This window comes from Musa acuminata, chromosome BXJ2-10, assembly GCF_036884655.1.
Source record: "Musa acuminata AAA Group cultivar baxijiao chromosome BXJ2-10, Cavendish_Baxijiao_AAA, whole genome shotgun sequence".
Classification (NCBI taxonomy): domain Eukaryota; kingdom Viridiplantae; phylum Streptophyta; class Magnoliopsida; order Zingiberales; family Musaceae; genus Musa; species Musa acuminata.
The window spans coordinates 1,065,862-1,090,392 of record NC_088347.1 but is presented as its reverse complement, the minus strand read 5'-3'; the positions used below and the strand labels follow the sequence as shown (position 1 = coordinate 1,090,392).

Genomic DNA, 24,531 nt, shown 5'->3' with positions numbered 1-24,531 from the left:
CGTTCGACCGATAAAAAATGATTTCGATATAAAAGCAGAATCACAGTGCAGTTTGCGTCTAAGCGCAGTTTTGCGTCTAAGCGCAGTTTGCGTCTAAACACAGTTTGCGTCTAAGCGCAGTTTGCGTCTAAGCACAGTTTGCGTCTAAGCGCAGTTTGCGTCTAAACGCAGTTTTACGTCTAAACGCAGTTTTACGTTCAAACGCAGTTTTACGTCAAAGCGCAGTTTTACGTCTAAACGCAGTTTTGCGTCTAAACGCAGTTTTGCGTCTAAACGCAGTTTTGCGTCTAAACGCAGTTTTGCGTCTAAACGCAGTTTTGCGTCTAAACGCAGTTTTACGTCTAAACGTAATTTTGCGTCTAAATGTAGTTTTGCGTCTAAAAGTAGTTTTGAACCTTGAAAAGCGTTTTACGTAGAAAGCAATTTGCAGTTATAAATGGAATCCGAATGTAAGTGTAAACCGCAGTGTGAAGATCGTACGAAAACACTATTTACGTTTGAATGCAGATTTTGAAAGATCAGAGCTTAGAAACTCGTTCGTAAAGGCGCAGAGGGCAGTAGCAATGTAGGAGGTTTGCAGTAATGATAAAGTGCTCAAGGTAAAAGCAAACCAGAGATTTAGAGTGGTTCGGTCAGTCTTGACCTACTCCACTTTTGGCTTCCTCCTCCGACGAGGTCACCGACGTCAACTAGCTGCCTTCCTTCAATGGGCTAAGGCTAACTGCCCTTTTACAGTTTCTCTCCTTTTGACAGGCTCAGGAGACAACCTTTACAGATCCTTTCTCTCCTCTCTTTACAACTCAAGACTTGAAGAACAGAAGGAGGAGAACTTTAGGACTTTACACAAATTTGAGCTCTTAGAATCACTGAAAAGATCAAGAATTCGGTGTGGATCTGTATCTTTTCAGTGCTGAATGGGTGGGGTATTTATAGGCCCCAACCCAGTTCAAATTTGGAGCTCAAAACGATCAAATCGATCAAATCCCAGAATTCTGGGATCAGGCGGTTGCATCTCTTGACTGGAGAGGTGGCACCGCCTGGCAGAGCTCGAAGACTGAGCTCAGGCGATTGCTCCTCTCTGCCAGAGCTCGAAGACTGAGCTCGATGGTTGCATCACCTGGCAGAGCTCGAAGACTGAGCTCGGTGGTTGCACCGCCTGGCAGAGCTCGAAGTCTGAGCTCGGTGGTTGCATCACCTGGCAGAGCTCGAAACTGAGCTCAGGCTGATGCACCTCTCTGCCAGAGCTCGAAGACTGAGCTCGGTGGTTGCATCACCTGGCAGAGCTCGAGACTGAGCTCAGGCTGATGCACCTCTCTGCCAGAGCTCGAAGACTGAGCTCGGTGGTTGCATCGCCTGGCAGAGCTCGAAACTTGAGCTCTGGCGGTGCTACCTCTTGACAGAGGAGGTTGCACCGCCCAGTCTAGCTCGAAGACTGAGCTCTGGGCGGTTGCACCTCTTGGCTGGGGCGGTTGCACCTCCCAGCCTCGCAGCCCTGGCGGTTGCACCTCCTGGCTGGGGCGGTTGCACCTCCCAACCCCACAGCCCTGGCGGTTGCACCTCCTGGCTGGGGCGGTTGCACCTCCCAACCCCACAGCCCTGGCGGTTGCACCTCCTGGCTGGGGCGGTTGCACCTCCTGGTGCAATCAGGGTCCGAATGGTTCGCACCATTCGGCCCAATTTGAATCTTTTCAGGGGCCCAATTGCCCCAAGATTAAGCTAATGGGATCACCTCCCATTTTCAAGCTTAATCATCGTGCTAACTACGATTAACTCTAAGACAACTTCTGCAGCTTTGCTCCGATGCGTCAATCGCTTCTTCCGGCGAGTTTCCGGCGAACTTCCGTCGATCATCCGATAAACCCTCGGTGATCCTTCTGCGGACATCCGGCATACTCCTGGACTTTGCGACGATCCACTTGGCGAGTTCCGACGAGCTTCGCTTGGCAAGCTTCTGGACTTCTCGGATCTGTTCTCGCTGAACCTCCGACGACCGTCCGAACTTCCGTCGAACTCTCGAACTCCCAACGTGATCATGATCTTGACTCCGGCGCAACACCTGCTGCTTGTCTTACTCTCATCGTAGTTAATCCTGCACACCAAAACAAAACTTCGATCGAGACAATTAATCCTAAGCAATTAACCAAGTTATCCGACATGTCATTGATCTCTCGACGCTTTGTCCGATTCTTCGACGCATCGTCCTCTTCTGCAGCCTATTGCCCAATCGGTCAGTTGACTCCGCAACTCCGATATCCTTGGCACAATACCCGCTCTTCTTGGCCCGATGCCCGAGTCCACGGCTCGATGCCTTCTGTCGATACGTCGACCGATCCACCGGCCCGATGTCCAATCTTCTGACATGTTCCTTCGGCACAACATGATTTTCCTGCTTTAATTGTCTCATCCTGATCGAAGCATCCTGCGTCACTCCAAACGCAGATTAAATCATAAACATATATCAAGTGGTTTCATCATCAAAATACGAGATTCAACAATCTCCCCCTTTTTGATGATGACAACCACTTGATAACGGAGTTAAACTTAACTCCCAGAGTTTAAATAAACTCCCCCTATCAATATGCCATATTGATAGAAACTCTTAGATTCAAAAATCTAAGCAACATGTCATCATAAACGGAGTTAACCTTAACTCCCAGAGTTTAAACAAACTCCCCCTATCAATATGTCATATTGATAGAACCTTGAATTCAAACTGAATTCAAGTCATTGCAATATTCATCATGAATACTTGCAACACGTCAACATGAACATGTGCATAAACTTATGCATCACATGTCATGTCATCAACATACTTCTCCCCCTTTGTCATCAACAAAAATGAGAAGTACCACAATCAAGTGTGTGTTATATTGGTTCAACTTATTGCATGAAAATCATAATATCAAGTTTTATCATCATGCAATCTTGTAGCTAGAAGATTTAGCAAGTGTTACATCATGCTTAGAACATTCATGCTATCAAGTTTTAGATATGCACGTTTTATAGCATATAAGATATCACTTTTGGTAATGTTCAAGATAGCAAGTTCTACATCATGCAAGCTAGCAATTTAGAGATGTTCAAGAAGGCAACTCTTGCTTCTTGAAAATTTTGCTCACTTTGCTAGATGCGCAAGTTAGCATTTTTGCCTCTTGAGATAGGCAAGATAGTACATTTGCTTCTTTTGAGATAGCAACTTTTTGCTTCTCTTTAGACCAACAAGCTAGCAATTTTTACGATATACAAGTTTCACAATATATAAGCTAGCAAAAATTTCGAAAGCAAATGCAAGATAGCTTTCTTGTGTAAGCTCATGATTCTTGCTTCCTATTGCAATGTGCAAATTGCAAGTTTTGCTTCTTGAGATATTCAAGATAGTGATGTTCAAGAAGACAATTTTTTTTCTTGAAATAAGCAAGTTAGCAGTCTTTGCTACTTAAGATAGGTAAGCTAGCAATCAAGTTTTTGCATCTTCTTGACTTGTACAAGCTAGCTATCTCCCCCTTTGTCATTGTAAAAAAGAAAGAGAGAATACAGTTTTGTAGTTCTCTTTTCCTTTTAGAACGATTTCAAAATCATGACAAATGATGAATAATCAAGTTATGAATGTCAAGACAATTTTTCATCATGAATATTTTATCATTGCATGCATCATTATCATAAGTTGAAGTATTACATGCATGATATCATATCACCATTCATAATTACATTAATGTTTCATATCATGATGGTATCAATTTTGTCAAATTATATCCTACCATGCATGATCAAAACTTCTCCCCATTTTATCATTGAAAACAAGAAGAAAGTAGGGGGAAGAGCATAAAAGTGTTAAATATTTCAATCATTTCAAGGCATTTACATCATAGATCAAGTCATGATTCGTGATTCATCATAAAGCAAGTTAGTTTTCAATCATCACATAAGGCATTCAAGGAATTTTTGAAACATAGGAGAATGATTAATTTAAGCATACAATGTTTCAATCCAATTTAAGTCATGAATATCAAAGTTTTCATATTGTGAGTATCGATTCATGACTACCACAAGATATTATTTGTGACTTCAATTTTGCAAGATCAAGATTATGATTTAGATAAAACTTATTCAAATTAAATCATTAACTTGAAGTTCATAATCAAGTCATTAAAATTAATTTCGAGATTCATAAAATATCATGAAATCATTAATCTCGATCAAATGGGAAAAGCATTTTTTAAGAGATTCTTTTTCATCTAAGCATGCCTTAGTCTTTATATGCCAAATTAAGATAAGCATAAGGCAAAGAAATCTTGTATTATGAGATATATGATATCAAGGCTCATGATTCATTTGAAAAGATATAGTACAAAGAGCAACTTGAAACATTCTTATCAAAGATCACATTTTAAAATATTCCAAGTTTCAAGATATCAATATGACACTTCATTGAATTGCATTTCATTTGAAGAAACCCTTTTTGATAAATGTAGGGAGCATAATGAACGATCTTGATTTATAAAGAGCTTCATGTTATAATTATCAAGATCATGATTATGATTATTCTCTTTTAGCAAAGAATCACAAAAGCACTTTATTTTTACATAAGAAATCTCATTGTATTATGATTTATAAATTCTTTTTCTGCACATGAATCATAGGAGATATGAATGTGAAACAAATCTTTGCAAGCAAAAACACTATCATTCATATTTCAAGATGGAATTTATAAGCAGGAATCATTTCATCAAATCTATTTTCGAAAAATATTTTTTATAAGTGTATGAGAAAATCTGATTGTTAGGATATCAATTGTTAAGTGAATCCGAAAATGAAATTAACATTTTCATATATTCAGACATGATTTTTGCTACAGATCTTGAAATTAAATCAAGAAGATCAAACAAGCTCATGATCATGGATAACTTAAAATCTCATGCATAAAATTGTTAATAACCATTTAATATTACATCTTTATGCATTACTTTAAATCAAACGTGATTTCATTCAACAATGTTATGATACACATTATTACTTCTTAACCATGATCAAAATCATTTTATTTGTTTATCATGCAATATTATCATTTTTGAAATTATCAGCATGATCATAATTTTTGTATTTTTATTTTTAAACATGTAATTTTCAAGAAAATTAATTCTAAACTAAAAAAGAAAATATATCATGAAAGCATCAAGTAATTTTAAAATAAACCAAAGGCATTTTAATTACCTCAATGTCGTAGGCTAGTAAGGCGTAGTTTGCCGCCTCGCTTTTGTTGACTTTCTCGTCTTCAGATGAGCTCGATTCATCCCAATTTTTGTTCTTCTTCTTGCGTTTAAAGCAAGTAGTTCCATTCTTTTTGCTTTTTAATTTTCGTTTCATTTGTAGTTTAAGTTCACCATCACTTGAGCTTATGCTCGAGTGGTCTTCAAATGTTCTATGTCCCAAATCCTTCCTGTTCGTTGGAAGGTGGTTCTCAAGTTCTTCACGTGCATTGCACGTCATTTCATATGTGATCAATGAACCAATTAGTTCTTCAAGTGGAAATTGGTTCAAGTTTTTCGATTCTTGAATAGCAGTTACTTTTGAATCCCAAGTTTTAGAAAGTGAGCGCAAAACTTTGTTAACGAGTTCAAAATCCGAAAAGATTTTACCAAGTGATTTTAAACCATTGACGACATCCGTAAAACGGGTGTACATGTCAACAATGGTTTCGCTTGGTTTCATATGAAAAAGCTCGAAATCAAGCAGTAAAATATTAACTTTCGAGTCTTTGACTCTACTAGTTCCCTCGTGCGTGATTTCAAGAGTGCGCCAAATGTCGAAAGCCGTTTCGCACAAAGAAACCCGATTGAACTCATTTTTGTCCAAAGCGCAAAACAAGGCATTCATAGCCTTTGCGTTTAAAGAAAAATACTTTTTCTCCAAATCCGACCATTCGTTCATCGGTTTGGAGGGAAGTTGAAAACCATTTTCAATGATACTCCATAAATCCAGATTTAGAGAAATCAAGAAAACTCTCATTCGAGTTTTCCAATAAGTGTAGTCCAATCCGTTAAAGAACGGTGGACGAAAGACCGAAAAGCCCTCTTGAAGAGTCATTTCTCTCGGGTGTAAATCCGAAATGAGAAATAACCTGGCTCTGATACCAATTGTTAGGATCGAGAGCACTAAGAGGGGGGGGGTGAATTAGTGCAGCGGAAATCTTACAGCAATTTAAAAATGAAAGCTGCGTTCGACCGATAAAAAATGATTTCGATATAAAAGCAGAATCACAGTGCAGTTTGCGTCTAAGCGCAGTTTTGCGTCTAAGCGCAGTTTGCGTCTAAACACAGTTTGCGTCTAAGCGCAGTTTGCGTCTAAGCACAGTTTGCGTCTAAGCGCAGTTTGCGTCTAAACGCAGTTTTACGTCTAAACGCAGTTTTACGTTCAAACGCAGTTTTACGTCAAAACGCAGTTTTACGTCTAAACGCAGTTTTACGTCTAAACGCAGTTTTGCGTCTAAACGCAGTTTTGCGTCTAAACGCAGTTTTACGTCTAAACGCAGTTTTACGTCTAAACGCAGTTTTGCGTCTAAACGCAGTTTTGCGTCTAAACGCAGTTTTACGTCTAAACGTAATTTTGCGTCTAAATGTAGTTTTGCGTCTAAAAGTAGTTTTGAACCTTGAAAAGCGTTTTACGTAGAAAGCAATTTGCAGTTATAAATGGAATCCGAATGTAAGTGTAAACCGCAGTGTGAAGATCGTACGAAAACACTATTTACGTTTGAATGCAGATTTTGAAAGATCAGAGCTTAGAAACTCGTTCGTAAAGGCGTAGAGGGCAGTAGCAATGTAGGAGGTTTGCAGTAATGATAAAGTGCTCAAGGTAAAAGCAAACCAGAGATTTAGAGTGGTTCGGTCAGTCTTGACCTACTCCACTTTTGGCTTCCTCCTCCGACGAGGTCACCGACGTCAACTAGCTGCCTTCCTTCAATGGGCGAAGGCTAACTGCCCTTTTACAGTTTCTCTCCTTTTGACAGGCTCAGGAGACAACCTTTACAGATCCTTTCTCTCCTCTCTTTACAACTCAAGACTTGAAGAACAGAAGGAGGAGAACTTTAGGACTTTACACAAATTTGAGCTCTTAGAATCACTGAAAAGATCAAGAATTCGGTGTGGATCTGTATCTTTTCAGTGCTGAATGGGTGGGGTATTTATAGGCCCCAACCCAGTTCAAATTTGGAGCTCAAAACGATCAAATCGATCAAATCCCAGAATTCTGGGATCAGGCGGTTGCACCTCTTGACTGGAGAGGTGGCACCGCCTGGCAGAGCTCGAAGACTGAGCTCAGGCGATTGCTCCTCTCTGCCAGAGCTCGAAGACTGAGCTCGATGGTTGCATCACCTGGCAGAGCTCGAAGACTGAGCTCGGTGGTTGCACCGCCTGGCAGAGCTCGAAGTCTGAGCTCGGTGGTTGCATCACCTGGCAGAGCTCGAAACTGAGCTCAGGCTGATGCACCTCTCTGCCAGAGCTCGAAGACTGAGCTCGGTGGTTGCATCACCTGGCAGAGCTCGAGACTGAGCTCAGGCTGATGCACCTCTCTGCCAGAGCTCGAAGACTGAGCTCGGTGGTTGCATCGCCTGGCAGAGCTCGAAACTTGAGCTCTGGCGGTGCTACCTCTTGACAGAGGAGGTTGCACCGCCCAGTCTAGCTCGAAGACTGAGCTCTGGGCGGTTGCACCTCTTGGCTGGGGCGGTTGCACCTCCCAGCCTCGCAGCCCTGGCGGTTGCACCTCCTGGCTGGGGCGGTTGCACCTCCCAACCCCACAGCCCTGGCGGTTGCACCTCCTGGCTGGGGCGGTTGCACCTCCCAACCCCACAGCCCTGGCGGTTGCACCTCCTGGCTGGGGCGGTTGCACCTCCTGGTGCAATCAGGGTCCGAATGGTTCGCACCATTCGGCCCAATTTGAATCTTTTCAGGGGCCCAATTGCCCCAAGATTAAGCTAATGGGATCACCTCCCATTTTCAAGCTTAATCATCGTGCTAACTACGATTAACTCTAAGACAACTTCTGCAGCTTTGCTCCGATGCGTCAATCGCTTCTTCCGGCGAGTTTCCGGCGAACTTCCGTCGATCATCCGATAAACCCTCGGTGATCCTTCTGCGGACATCCGGCATACTCCTGGACTTTGCGACGATCCACTTGGCGAGTTCCGACGAGCTTCGCTTGGCAAGCTTCTGGACTTCTCGGATCTGTTCTCGCTGAACCTCCGACGACCGTCCGAACTTCCGTCGAACTCTCGAACTCCCAACGTGATCATGATCTTGACTCCGGCGCAACACCTGCTGCTTGTCTTACTCTCATCGTAGTTAATCCTGCACACCAAAACAAAACTTCGATCGAGACAATTAATCCTAAGCAATTAACCAAGTTGTCCGACATGTCATTGATCTCTCGACGCTTTGTCCGATTCTTCGACGCATCGTCCTCTTCTGCAGCCTATTGCCCAATCGGTCAGTTGACTCCGCAACTCCGATATCCTTGGCACAATACCCGCTCTTCTTGGCCCGATGCCCGAGTCCACGGCTCGATGCCTTCTGTCGATACGTCGACCGATCCACCGGCCCGATGTCCAATCTTCTGACATGTTCCTTCGGCACAACATGATTTTCCTGCTTTAATTGTCTCATCCTGATCGAAGCATCCTGCGTCACTCCAAACGCAGATTAAATCATAAACATATATCAAGTGGTTTCATCATCAAAATACGAGATTCAACAATCTCCCCCTTTTTTATGATGACAACCACTTGATAACGGAGTTAAACTTAACTCCCAGAGTTTAAATAAACTCCCCCTATCAATATGCCATATTGATAGAAACTCTTAGATTCAAAAATCTAAGCAACATGTCATCATAAACGGAGTTAACCTTAACTCCCAGAGTTTAAACAAACTCCCCCTATCAATATGTCATATTGATAGAACCTTGAATTCAAACTGAATTCAAGTCATTGCAATATTCATCATGAATACTTGCAACACGTCAACATGAACATGTGCATAAACTTATGCATCACATGTCATGTCATCAACATACTTCTCCCCCTTTGTCATCAACAAAAATGAGAAGTACCACAATCAAGTGTGTGTTATATTGGTTCAACTTATTGCATGAAAATCATAATATCAAGTTTTATCATCATGCAATCTTGTAGCTAGAAGATTTAGCAAGTGTTACATCATGCTTAGAACATTCATGCTATCAAGTTTTAGATATGCACGTTTTATAGCATATAAGATATCACTTTTGGTAATGTTCAAGATAGCAAGTTCTACATCATGCAAGCTAGCAATTTAGAGATGTTCAAGAAGGCAACTCTTGCTTCTTGAAAATTTTGCTCACTTTGCTAGATGCGCAAGTTAGCATTTTTGCCTCTTGAGATAGGCAAGATAGTACATTTGCTTCTTTTGAGATAGCAACTTTTTGCTTCTCTTTAGACCAACAAGCTAGCAATTTTTACGATATACAAGTTTCACAATATATAAGCTAGCAAAAATTTCGAAAGCAAATGCAAGATAGCTTTCTTGTGTAAGCTCATGATTCTTGCTTCCTATTGCAATGTGCAAATTGCAAGTTTTGCTTCTTGAGATATTCAAGATAGTGATGTTCAAGAAGACAATTTTTTTTCTTGAAATAAGCAAGTTAGCAGTCTTTGCTACTTAAGATAGGTAAGCTAGCAATCAAGTTTTTGCATCTTCTTGACTTGTACAAGCTAGCTATCTCCCCCTTTGTCATTGTAAAAAAGAAAGAGAGAATACAGTTTTGTAGTTCTCTTTTCCTTTTAGAACGATTTCAAAATCATGACAAATGATGAATAATCAAGTTATGAATGTCAAGACAATTTTTCATCATGAATATTTTATCATTGCATGCATCATTATCATAAGTTGAAGTATTACATGCATGATATCATATCACCATTCATAATTACATTAATGTTTCATATCATGATGGTATCAATTTTGTCAAATTATATCCTACCATGCATGATCAAAACTTCTCCCCATTTTATCATTGAAAACAAGAAGAAAGTAGGGGGAAGAGCATAAAAGTGTTAAATATTTCAATCATTTCAAGGCATTTACATCATAGATCAAGTCATGATTCGTGATTCATCATAAAGCAAGTTAGTTTTCAATCATCACATAAGGCATTCAAGGAATTTTTGAAACATAGGAGAATGATTAATTTAAGCATACAATGTTTCAATCCAATTTAAGTCATGAATATCAAAGTTTTCATATTGTGAGTATCGATTCATGACTACCACAAGATATTATTTGTGACTTCAATTTTGCAAGATCAAGATTATGATTTAGATAAAACTTATTCAAATTAAATCATTAACTTGAAGTTCATAATCAAGTCATTAAAATTAATTTCGAGATTCATAAAATATCATGAAATCATTAATCTCGATCAAATGGGAAAAGCATTTTTTAAGAGATTCTTTTTCATCTAAGCATGCCTTAGTCTTTATATGCCAAATTAAGATAAGCATAAGGCAAAGAAATCTTGTATTATGAGATATATGATATCAAGGCTCATGATTCATTTGAAAAGATATAGTACAAAGAGCAACTTGAAACATTCTTATCAAAGATCACATTTTAAAATATTCCAAGTTTCAAGATATCAATATGACACTTCATTGAATTGCATTTCATTTGAAGAAACCCTTTTTGATAAATGTAGGGAGCATAATGAACGATCTTGATTTATAAAGAGCTTCATGTTATAATTATCAAGATCATGATTATGATTATTCTCTTTTAGCAAAGAATCACAAAAGCACTTTATTTTTACATAAGAAATCTCATTGTATTATGATTTATAAATTCTTTTTCTGCACATGAATCATAGGAGATATGAATGTGAAACAAATCTTTGCAAGCAAAAACACTATCATTCATATTTCAAGATGGAATTTATAAGCAGGAATCATTTCATCAAATCTATTTTCGAAAAATATTTTTTATAAGTGTATGAGAAAATCTGATTGTTAGGATATCAATTGTTAAGTGAATCCGAAAATGAAATTAACATTTTCATATATTCAGACATGATTTTTGCTACAGATCTTGAAATTAAATCAAGAAGATCAAACAAGCTCATGATCATGGATAACTTAAAATCTCATGCATAAAATTGTTAATAACCATTTAATATTACATCTTTATGCATTACTTTAAATCAAACGTGATTTCATTCAACAATGTTATGATACACATTATTACTTCTTAACCATGATCAAAATCATTTTATTTGTTTATCATGCAATATTATCATTTTTGAAATTATCAGCATGATCATAATTTTTGTATTTTTATTTTTAAACATGTAATTTTCAAGAAAATTAATTCTAAACTAAAAAAGAAAATATATCATGAAAGCATCAAGTAATTTTAAAATAAACCAAAGGCATTTTAATTACCTCAATGTCGTAGGCTAGTAAGGCGTAGTTTGCCGCCTCGCTTTTGTTGACTTTCTCGTCTTCAGATGAGCTCGATTCATCCCAATTTTTGTTCTTCTTCTTGCGTTTAAAGCAAGTAGTTCCATTCTTTTTGCTTTTTAATTTTCGTTTCATTTGTAGTTTAAGTTCACCATCACTTGAGCTTATGCTCGAGTGGTCTTCAAATGTTCTATGTCCCAAATCCTTCCTGTTCGTTGGAAGGTGGTTCTCAAGTTCTTCACGTGCATTGCACGTCATTTCATATGTGATCAATGAACCAATTAGTTCTTCAAGTGGAAATTGGTTCAAGTTTTTCGATTCTTGAATAGCAGTTACTTTTGAATCCCAAGTTTTAGAAAGTGAGCGCAAAACTTTGTTAACGAGTTCAAAATCCGAAAAGATTTTACCAAGTGATTTTAAACCATTGACGACATCCGTAAAACGGGTGTACATGTCAACAATGGTTTCGCTTGGTTTCATATGAAAAAGCTCGAAATCAAGCAGTAAAATATTAACTTTCGAGTCTTTGACTCTACTAGTTCCCTCGTGCGTGATTTCAAGAGTGCGCCAAATGTCGAAAGCCGTTTCGCACAAAGAAACCCGATTGAACTCATTTTTGTCCAAAGCGCAAAACAAGGCATTCATAGCCTTTGCGTTTAAAGAAAAATACTTTTTCTCCAAATCCGACCATTCGTTCATCGGTTTGGAGGGAAGTTGAAAACCATTTTCAATGATACTCCATAAATCCAGATTTAGAGAAATCAAGAAAACTCTCATTCGAGTTTTCCAATAAGTGTAGTCCAATCCGTTAAAGAACGGTGGACGAAAGACCGAAAAGCCCTCTTGAAGAGTCATTTCTCTCGGGTGTAAATCCGAAATGAGAAATAACCTGGCTCTGATACCAATTGTTAGGATCGAGAGCACTAAGAGGGGGGGGGGTGAATTAGTGCAGCGGAAATCTTACAGCAATTTAAAAATGAAAGCTGCGTTCGACCGATAAAAAATGATTTCGATATAAAAGCAGAATCACAGTGCAGTTTGCGTCTAAGCGCAGTTTTGCGTCTAAGCGCAGTTTGCGTCTAAACACAGTTTGCGTCTAAGCGCAGTTTGCGTCTAAGCACAGTTTGCGTCTAAGCGCAGTTTGCGTCTAAACGCAGTTTTACGTCTAAACGCAGTTTTACGTTCAAACGCAGTTTTACGTCAAAACGCAGTTTTACGTCTAAACGCAGTTTTACGTCTAAACGCAGTTTTGCGTCTAAACGCAGTTTTGCGTCTAAACGCAGTTTTACGTCTAAACGCAGTTTTACGTCTAAACGCAGTTTTGCGTCTAAACGCAGTTTTGCGTCTAAACGCAGTTTTACGTCTAAACGTAATTTTGCGTCTAAATGTAGTTTTGCGTCTAAAAGTAGTTTTGAACCTTGAAAAGCGTTTTACGTAGAAAGCAATTTGCAGTTATAAATGGAATCCGAATGTAAGTGTAAACCGCAGTGTGAAGATCGTACGAAAACACTATTTACGTTTGAATGCAGATTTTGAAAGATCAGAGCTTAGAAACTCGTTCGTAAAGGCGTAGAGGGCAGTAGCAATGTAGGAGGTTTGCAGTAATGATAAAGTGCTCAAGGTAAAAGCAAACCAGAGATTTAGAGTGGTTCGGTCAGTCTTGACCTACTCCACTTTTGGCTTCCTCCTCCGACGAGGTCACCGACGTCAACTAGCTGCCTTCCTTCAATGGGCGAAGGCTAACTGCCCTTTTACAGTTTCTCTCCTTTTGACAGGCTCAGGAGACAACCTTTACAGATCCTTTCTCTCCTCTCTTTACAACTCAAGACTTGAAGAACAGAAGGAGGAGAACTTTAGGACTTTACACAAATTTGAGCTCTTAGAATCACTGAAAAGATCAAGAATTCGGTGTGGATCTGTATCTTTTCAGTGCTGAATGGGTGGGGTATTTATAGGCCCCAACCCAGTTCAAATTTGGAGCTCAAAACGATCAAATCGATCAAATCCCAGAATTCTGGGATCAGGCGGTTGCACCTCTTGACTGGAGAGGTGGCACCGCCTGGCAGAGCTCGAAGACTGAGCTCAGGCGATTGCTCCTCTCTGCCAGAGCTCGAAGACTGAGCTCGATGGTTGCATCACCTGGCAGAGCTCGAAGACTGAGCTCGGTGGTTGCACCGCCTGGCAGAGCTCGAAGTCTGAGCTCGGTGGTTGCATCACCTGGCAGAGCTCGAAACTGAGCTCAGGCTGATGCACCTCTCTGCCAGAGCTCGAAGACTGAGCTCGGTGGTTGCATCACCTGGCAGAGCTCGAGACTGAGCTCAGGCTGATGCACCTCTCTGCCAGAGCTCGAAGACTGAGCTCGGTGGTTGCATCGCCTGGCAGAGCTCGAAACTTGAGCTCTGGCGGTGCTACCTCTTGACAGAGGAGGTTGCACCGCCCAGTCTAGCTCGAAGACTGAGCTCTGGGCGGTTGCACCTCTTGGCTGGGGCGGTTGCACCTCCCAGCCTCGCAGCCCTGGCGGTTGCACCTCCTGGCTGGGGCGGTTGCACCTCCCAACCCCACAGCCCTGGCGGTTGCACCTCCTGGCTGGGGCGGTTGCACCTCCCAACCCCACAGCCCTGGCGGTTGCACCTCCTGGCTGGGGCGGTTGCACCTCCTGGTGCAATCAGGGTCCGAATGGTTCGCACCATTCGGCCCAATTTGAATCTTTTCAGGGGCCCAATTGCCCCAAGATTAAGCTAATGGGATCACCTCCCATTTTCAAGCTTAATCATCGTGCTAACTACGATTAACTCTAAGACAACTTCTGCAGCTTTGCTCCGATGCGTCAATCGCTTCTTCCGGCGAGTTTCCGGCGAACTTCCGTCGATCATCCGATAAACCCTCGGTGATCCTTCTGCGGACATCCGGCATACTCCTGGACTTTGCGACGATCCACTTGGCGAGTTCCGACGAGCTTCGCTTGGCAAGCTTCTGGACTTCTCGGATCTGTTCTCGCTGAACCTCCGACGACCGTCCGAACTTCCGTCGAACTCTCGAACTCCCAACGTGATCATGATCTTGACTCCGGCGCAACACCTGCTGCTTGTCTTACTCTCATCGTAGTTAATCCTGCACACCAAAACAAAACTTCGATCGAGACAATTAATCCTAAGCAATTAACCAAGTTGTCCGACATGTCATTGATCTCTCGACGCTTTGTCCGATTCTTCGACGCATCGTCCTCTTCTGCAGCCTATTGCCCAATCGGTCAGTTGACTCCGCAACTCCGATATCCTTGGCACAATACCCGCTCTTCTTGGCCCGATGCCCGAGTCCACGGCTCGATGCCTTCTGTCGATACGTCGACCGATCCACCGGCCCGATGTCCAATCTTCTGACATGTTCCTTCGGCACAACATGATTTTCCTGCTTTAATTGTCTCATCCTGATCGAAGCATCCTGCGTCACTCCAAACGCAGATTAAATCATAAACATATATCAAGTGGTTTCATCATCAAAATACGAGATTCAACAATCTCCCCCTTTTTGATGATGACAACCACTTGATAACGGAGTTAAACTTAACTCCCAGAGTTTAAATAAACTCCCCCTATCAATATGCCATATTGATAGAAACTCTTAGATTCAAAAATCTAAGCAACATGTCATCATAAACGGAGTTAACCTTAACTCCCAGAGTTTAAACAAACTCCCCCTATCAATATGTCATATTGATAGAACCTTGAATTCAAACTGAATTCAAGTCATTGCAATATTCATCATGAATACTTGCAACACGTCAACATGAACATGTGCATAAACTTATGCATCACATGTCATGTCATCAACATACTTCTCCCCCTTTGTCATCAACAAAAATGAGAAGTACCACAATCAAGTGTGTGTTATATTGGTTCAACTTATTGCATGAAAATCATAATATCAAGTTTTATCATCATGCAATCTTGTAGCTAGAAGATTTAGCAAGTGTTACATCATGCTTAGAACATTCATGCTATCAAGTTTTAGATATGCACGTTTTATAGCATATAAGATATCACTTTTGGTAATGTTCAAGATAGCAAGTTCTACATCATGCAAGCTAGCAATTTAGAGATGTTCAAGAAGGCAACTCTTGCTTCTTGAAAATTTTGCTCACTTTGCTAGATGCGCAAGTTAGCATTTTTGCCTCTTGAGATAGGCAAGATAGTACATTTGCTTCTTTTGAGATAGCAACTTTTTGCTTCTCTTTAGACCAACAAGCTAGCAATTTTTACGATATACAAGTTTCACAATATATAAGCTAGCAAAAATTTCGAAAGCAAATGCAAGATAGCTTTCTTGTGTAAGCTCATGATTCTTGCTTCCTATTGCAATGTGCAAATTGCAAGTTTTGCTTCTTGAGATATTCAAGATAGTGATGTTCAAGAAGACAATTTTTTTTCTTGAAATAAGCAAGTTAGCAGTCTTTGCTACTTAAGATAGGTAAGCTAGCAATCAAGTTTTTGCATCTTCTTGATTTGTACAAGCTAGCTATCTCCCCCTTTGTCATTGTAAAAAAGAAAGAGAGAATACAGTTTTGTAGTTCTCTTTTCCTTTTAGAACGATTTCAAAATCATGACAAATGATGAATAATCAAGTTATGAATGTCAAGACAATTTTTCATCATGAATATTTTATCATTGCATGCATCATTATCATAAGTTGAAGTATTACATGCATGATATCATATCACCATTCATAATTACATTAATGTTTCATATCATGATGGTATCAATTTTGTCAAATTATATCCTACCATGCATGATCAAAACTTCTCCCCATTTTATCATTGAAAACAAGAAGAAAGTAGGGGGAAGAGCATAAAAGTGTTAAATATTTCAATCATTTCAAGGCATTTACATCATAGATCAAGTCATGATTCGTGATTCATCATAAAGCAAGTTAGTTTTCAATCATCACATAAGGCATTCAAGGAATTTTTGAAACATAGGAGAATGATTAATTTAAGCATACAATGTTTCAATCCAATTTAAGTCATGAATATCAAAGTTTTCATATTGTGAGTATCGATTCATGACTACCACAAGATATTATTTGTGACTTCAATTTTGCAAGATCAAGATTATGATTTAGATAAAACTTATTCAAATTAAATCATTAACTTGAAGTTCATAATCAAGTCATTAAAATTAATTTCGAGATTCATAAAATATCATGAAATCATTAATCTCGATCAAATGGGAAAAGCATTTTTTAAGAGATTCTTTTTCATCTAAGCATGCCTTAGTCTTTATATGCCAAATTAAGATAAGCATAAGGCAAAGAAATCTTGTATTATGAGATATATGATATCAAGGCTCATGATTCATTTGAAAAGATATAGTACAAAGAGCAACTTGAAACATTCTTATCAAAGATCACATTTTAAAATATTCCAAGTTTCAAGATATCAATATGACACTTCATTGAATTGCATTTCATTTGAAGAAACCCTTTTTGATAAATGTAGGGAGCATAATGAACGATCTTGATTTATAAAGAGCTTCATGTTATAATTATCAAGATCATGATTATGATTATTCTCTTTTAGCAAAGAATCACAAAAGCACTTTATTTTTACATAAGAAATCTCATTGTATTATGATTTATAAATTCTTTTTCTGCACATGAATCATAGGAGATATGAATGTGAAACAAATCTTTGCAAGCAAAAACACTATCATTCATATTTCAAGATGGAATTTATAAGCAGGAATCATTTCATCAAATCTATTTTCGAAAAATATTTTTTATAAGTGTATGAGAAAATCTGATTGTTAGGATATCAATTGTTAAGTGAATCCGAAAATGAAATTAACATTTTCATATATTCAGACATGATTTTTGCTACAGATCTTGAAATTAAATCAAGAAGATCAAACAAGCTCATGATCATGGATAACTTAAAATCTCATGCATAAAATTGTTAATAACCATTTAATATTACATCTTTATGCATTACTTTAAATCAAACGTGATTTCATTCAACAATGTTATGATACACATTATTACTTCTTAACCATGATCAAAATCATTTTATTTGTTTATCATGCAATATTATCATTTTTGAAATTATCAGCATGATCATAATTTTTGTATTTTTATTTTTAAACATGTAATTTTCAAGAAAATTAATTCTAAACTAAAAAAGAAAATATATCATGAAAGCATCAAGTAATTTTAAAATAAACCAAAGGCATTTTAATTACCTCAATGTCGTAGGCTAGTAAGGCGTAGTTTGCCGCCTCGCTTTTGTTGACTTTCTCGTCTTCAGATGAGCTCGATTCATCCCAATTTTTGTTCTTCTTCTTGCGTTTAAAGCAAGTAGTTCCATTCTTTTTGCTTTTTAATTTTCGTTTCATTTGTAGTTTAAGTTCACCATCACTTGAGCTTATGCTCGAGTGGTCTTCAAATGTTCTATGTCCCAAATCCTTCCTGTTCGTTGGAAGGTGGTTCTCAAGTTCTTCACGTGCATTGCACGTCATTTCATATGTGATCAATGAACCAATTAGTTCTTCAAGTGGAAATTGGTTCAAGTTTTTCGATTCTTGAATAGCAGTTACTTTTGAATCCCAAGTTTTAGAAAGTGAGCGCAAAACTTTGTTAACGAGTTCAAAATCCGAAAAGATTTTACCAAGTGATTTTAAACCATTGACGACATCCGTAAAACGGGTGTACATGTCAACAATGGTTTCGCTTGGTTTCATATGAAAAAGCTCGAAATCAAGCAGTAAAATATTAACTTTCGAGTCTTTGACTCTACTAGTTCCCTCGTGCGTGATTTCAAGAGTGCGCCAAATGTCGAAAGCCGTTTCGCACAAAGAAACCCGATTGAACTCATTTTTGTCCAAAGCGCAAAACAAGGCATTCATAGCCTTTGCGTTTAAAGAAAAATACTTTTTCTCCAAATCCGACCATTCGTTCATCGGTTTGGAGGGAAGTTGAAAACCATTTTCAATGATACTCCATAAATCCAGATTTAGAGAAATCAAGAAAACTCTCATTCGAGTTTTCCAATAAGTGTAGTCCAATCCGTTAAAGAACGGTGGACGAAAGACCGAAAAGCCCTCTTGAAGAGTCATTTCTCTCGGGTGTAAATCCGAAATGAGAAATAACCTGGCTCTGATACCAATTGTTAGGATCGAGAGCACTAAGAGGGGGGGGGGTGAATTAGTGCAGCGGAAATCTTACAGCAATTTAAAAATGAAAGCTGCGTTCGACCGATAAAAAATGATTTCGATATAAAAGCAGAATCACAGTGCAGTTTGCGTCTAAGCGCAGTTTTGCGTCTAAGCGCAGTTTGCGTCTAAACACAGTTTGCGTCTAAGCGCAGTTTGCGTCTAAGCACAGTTTGCGTCTAAGCGCAGTTTGCGTCTAAACGCAGTTTTACGTCTAAACGCAGTTTTACGTTCAAACGCAGTTTTACGTCAAAACGCAGTTTTACGTCTAAACGCAGTTTTACGTCTAAACGCAGTTTTGCGTCTAAACGCAGTTTTGCGTCTAAACGCAGTTTTACGTCTAAACGCAGTTTTACGTCTAAACGCAGTTTTGCGTCTAAACGCAGTTTTGCGTCTAAACGCAGTTTTACGTCTAAACGTAATTTTGCGTCTAAATGTAGTTTTGCGTCTAAAAGTAGTTTTGAACCTTGAAAAGCGTTTTACGTAGAAAGCAATTTGCAGTTATAAATGGAATCCGAATGTAAGTGTAAACCGCAGTGTGAAGATCGTACGAAAACACTATTTACGTTTGAATGCAGATTTTGAAAGATCAGAGCTTAGAAACTCGTTCGTAAAGGCGTAGAGGGCAGTAGCAATGTAGGAGGTTTGCAGTAATGATAAAGTGCTCAAGGTAAAAGCAAACCAGAGATTTAGAGTGGTTCGGTCAGTCTTGACCTACTCCACTTTTGGCTTCCTCCTCCGACGAGGTCACCGACGTCAACTAGCTGCCTTCCTTCAATGGGCGAAGGCTAACTGCCCTTTTACAGTTTCTCTCCTTTTGACAGGCTCAGGAGACAACCTTTACAGATCCTTTCTCTCCTCTCTTTACAACTCAAGACTTGAAGAACAGAAGGAGGAGAACTTTAGGACTTTACACAAATTTGAGCTCTTAGAATCACTGAAAAGATCAAGAATTCGGTGTGGATCTGTATCTTTTCAGTGCTGAATGGGTGGGGTATTTATAGGCCCCAACCCAGTTCAAATTTGGAGCTCAAAACGATCAAATCGATCAAATCCCAGAATTCTGGGATCAGGCGGTTGCACCTCTTGACTGGAGAGGTGGCACCGCCTGGCAGAGCTCGAAGACTGAGCTCAGGCGATTGCTCCTCTCTGCCAGAGCTCGAAGACTGAGCTCGATGGTTGCATCACCTGGCAGAGCTCGAAGACTGAGCTCGGTGGTTGCACCGCCTGGCAGAGCTCGAAGTCTGAGCTCGGTGGTTGCATCACCTGGCAGAGCTCGAAACTGAGCTCAGGCTGATGCACCTCTCTGCCAGAGCTCGAAGACTGAGCTCGGTGGTTGCATCACCTGGCAGAGCTCGAGACTGAGCTCAGGCTGATGCACCTCTCTGCCAGAGCTCGAAGACTGAGCTCGGTGGTTGCATCGCCTGACAGAGCTCGAAACTTGAGCTCTGGCGGTGCTACCTCTTGACAGAGGAGGTTGCACCGCCCAGTCTAGCTCGAAGACTGAGCTCTGGGCGGTTGCACCTCTTGGCTGGGGCGGTTGCACCTCCCAGCCTCGCAGCCCTGGCGGTTGCACCTCCTGGCTGGGGCGGTTGCACCTCCCAACCCCACAGCCCTGGCGGTTGCACCTCCTGGCTGGGGCGGTTGCACCTCCCAACCCCACAGCCCTGGCGGTTGCACCTCCTGGCTGGGGCGGTTGCACCTCCTGGTGCAATCAGGGTCCGAATGGTTCGCACCATTCGGCCCAATTTGAATCTTTTCAGGGGCCCAATTGCCCCAAGATTAAGCTAATGGGATCACCTCCCATTTTCAAGCTTAATCATCGTGCTAACTACGATTAACTCTAAGACAACTTCTGCAGCTTTGCTCCGATGCGTCAATCGCTTCTTCCGGCGAGTTTCCGGCGAACTTCCGTCGATCATCCGATAAACCCTCGGTGATCCTTCTGCGGACATCCGGCATACTCCTGGACTTTGCGACGATCCACTTGGCGAGTTCCGACGAGCTTCGCTTGGCAAGCTTCTGGACTTCTCGGATCTGTTCTCGCTGAACCTCCGACGACCGTCCGAACTTCCGTCGAACTCTCGAACTCCCAACGTGATCATGATCTTGACTCCGGCGCAACACCTGCTGCTTGTCTTACTCTCATCGTAGTTAATCCTGCACACCAAAACAAAACTTCGATCGAGACAATTAATCCTAAGCAATTAACCAAGTTGTCCGACATGTCATTGATCTCTCGACGCTTCGTCCGATTCTTCGGCGTATCGTCCTCTTCTGCAGCCTATTGCCCAATCGGTCAGTTGACTCCGCAACTCCGATATCCTTGGCACAATACCCGCTCTTCTTGGCCTGATGCCCGAGTCCACGGCCCGATGCCTTCTGTCGATACGTCGACCGATCCACCGGCCCGACGTCCAATCTTCTAACATGTTCCTTCGGCACAACATGATTTTCCTGCTTTAATTGTCTCATCCTGATCGAAGCATCCTGCGTCACTCCAAACGCAGATTAAATCATAAACATATATCAAGTGGTTTCATCATCAAAATACGAGATTCAATGACCCATTCAAGACTTAAAATTTTATTCTAGCTTATAAGTTTGAGATCGAATAACATAATTTTTGTTACTAAAGAATATAACGAATAGTAGATTACCTCTTTTGCTTTGCTTTTGAATTAATTATTATTTTTTTTTTCCAAACATAAGATATGTATGACAAGAGAGATTACCGGGAATCCAACCTCCCTTGTGCACTAACAATAATCTATTTAAAGATTCCTTTTACACACCACTGGAAAAACATTGCACCATTCAAAATACGTCATTATCTTCACCTTATCCAAAGCCAATGGTTGACCCACCATTTCCTCTCCAATTAATTATGTTACGTTGTTTAAAATTCTGATGTTTCATGATGACATCTTTTTTGATGCACCATATATCCTTAAATGAATAATTCTAACCATGCTGTCAAACCCATCATGTTCTTATATTGTAATTGTTTTATTCGTTGACCCCAAAAAAAAAATGTTTTTTTCGTTAAGATGGAGACAAGTGTGGGTGACATTCCACGCCCACCAACTCTTGAATACAAATATAGCAAATGTCTCCCGATAATTTCTTAGTGGACGTACAAAGTAGCATCCCGATGTGGACCAAAATTGGAAGTGTTTTCCCAATTCAAAATTTTGTGATTTGGATCATCGTTTCGGATCCTATTAGTGGGATTGTATTTTTTATGTGAATTCTATTGAGGAGTTTAGAAACTTGGATCACCGATTCATCATATTCAAATTCTGATCTTAGGTGGATCCGATTCGATTCATCTACCAGTTTTTCCGATTCATCTACCAGCCAAAACACATACAAGAAGACGAGAGGAAAGAAAAATTCACCGACTCTGTTTCCATCCGTCGACACACCCTCGGTGCAGCTTTGGGTCCCGGAAGCCGCAGGGCGTTGGCCAGGTTAGGTTAAATTCTTCTATAAAGCGACGCGGCGCAATGGGCCCCACGCAGCAATTGCGTATCGTGTCGGTGCAAACGCGTACAGGCGCCACCTTACCGATAACGATGCATCTAATCGACTTAAATACCCTCATGGGTAGTTCGAAGATTTACTAAATTTGAAGGCGAAGGTACGAAGTTGGATGAGGGTCGTTTAGGAATACCAATATGTTGGTTGTGACTAGGACGGGCTTCCCTCTAAATCAGACTGCCCTTCTAAGATTCCGAGAAATCTCGAGAGCGCCTCTAATGGCGAATGAGGGATCTATCTGGTCTTCATAGATGGAGAGTTTTAGGGTTTAGTGTGCGGATTGGAGGTGTCTATCGGGAGAATCGGCGATGGCGACGGCGACGGTCGCGACGGCGGCGGGGATGGCGGTGGTGCTGTACTTCCTGCTTAGCTGGAGGATTGCTGCAGCGAGGACGGACGGGGAGGAGGATCATGGCGGTGGAGGGAGTGTGCACAAGGTGGAGAGACTGGCGGCCGGGAGGAGGAGGATCGCGCGTAGGCCGGCTCAGCCGCCGGCGACGTGGCGGGAGGCTGTGGCGACGCTGGTTGAGACTCTTCGTTTCACGTACTCGGAGACGCTGGGGAAGTGGCCGATCGGGGATTTGGCCTTCGGGATTAAATATCTGATGAGGCGGCAGGTAAGTGCATTTGGATCGCTGTGGACTATCTGTTCGCTCTCTCTTCTAACATCTCTATTCGTATGCAAGCGTTGATTATTCTTTTTATACGATATTTAGAAAAGTGATAAGATCGCTTCGAGGGATCGGCCTCCTTTCGTCACTTTGAGGGGATAGGCCTCCGTGAATGATACTTCATTACTTGAGAGAGAAAAACTAGCAAAAGGCATTTCACCCATATACAAAGTTTTAATCCTTAGTCCACTAGGACTAGGAGTCCTAAAAAATAGCAAATCCTAAATGAGAATCCTCGCCGACCTCTACTAAGACTAGGAAACTCTAAAGAGACATGTATTTACATCAAGTTTAGGACCAAAAAATTCAAGGGATCCTAACATTTCTCCTCTCTTCAAATCAGCTTTGTCCTCAAGCAGCAACAAACTATAAAAATTTCTCTTTCAGCACCTTATAGGACTCCCAGGTGGCATCTTCAATTGGTAAGTTGGTCCACTGCACTAGTACTTCAGTCATAGGATATCAGCGATGCATCACAATCCGTCGATCAAGTATGGTTTGCGATATAATTTAAACCTCACTAGTGGAAGAAATGTCTGACAAATGGTGTTGCACCACCTCATCCTCACCTGGCTTCTTTTTAAGGCAGGAAACATGAAAAACTGGATGTATCTTAGAGCTTGAAGGCAAGTAAAAGCGATAGGCAATTGGACCAATGCGTTTCAACACTTTATAGAAGTCTGCTTGTAGGGATGAAGACAAAGAAAAACCCAATCACCCACTGCAAATTCTCGTTCACTTCGGTATTTATCAGCTTGCTGCTTCATTCTTGCTTGTGAGGCTATGAGGTTATCCTTTAAAAGCTGAATAATTTTGTCCCTGTCAAGTAATTCCTTGTCCACTTGATCAACTTTAGAAGAGCCGAGCATGTATTTTGTAATTGTGGGAGGGGTTCGATTATAAACTGCTTCAAAAGGAGTCATTTAAGTAGAAGAATGATAAGAGGTATTATACCATCATTCTACCCAAGGAAGCCATTTGGTCTATTCCTTCGGTTTATCACTGGTAAAACATTTGAAATAGTTTGGTTTGCACATCTGTTTGCGGGTGATAAGCAGTACTCATATTCAGCTGGGTACCCTGCAAGCGAAAAAGCTCTGTCCAAAAGGCGTTAATAAAAACTTTATCGCGGTCACTAACATTGGAATGTGAAACTCCATGCAATTTTACTATGTTCTCAATAAAAGTGCTGGTAACACTTGCGGCTGTATAAGGGTGTCGTATAGCATAGAAATGAGTGTATTTCGTAAGCTGATCCATAACTACAAAGATGGTAGTTTTCCCTTGTGATGATGGAAGTCCGTCAATGAAGTCCATGGATATGTCAGTCCGAGCATAATTAGGGATGGGGTGAAGCAAACCTAGGGTAGCAACTGTCTCACTTTTATGACATTGGCAAATATCACATTCGACAACAAATTTCTTGATTATTTTTTTCATACCCTTCCAATAGAAAAGTTGACGAACACGTTTGTATGTACGAAGAAATCCAGAATGACCTGCAATTGATGATGAATGAAACTCCTTCAAAATTATATCTTGGCAAGAAGAATGTGGAGCTAAAACAATTCGACCTTATAGCGTAAGTACACGGAATCCCAATTGTAATTAGGAATAGAAATCGGATCTTCTTCTA

General features: G+C 40.5%; 1 protein-coding gene across 1 annotated transcript in view; it reads left to right on the top strand.

Annotated features, from left to right (window-relative positions):
• The first annotated feature begins 22,341 nt into the window (after positions 1–22,341).
• Positions 22,342–24,531, top strand: part of LOC103999711 (uncharacterized) — a 48,789-nt gene continuing 46,599 nt past the window's right edge. Inside the window, exon 1 of the mRNA XM_009421536.3 lies at positions 22,342–22,841. Within this exon, the coding sequence (XP_009419811.2) occupies positions 22,533–22,841 (309 nt within the window). The 5' untranslated portion in view covers positions 22,342–22,532. The remainder of the gene's footprint in view (positions 22,842–24,531) is intronic.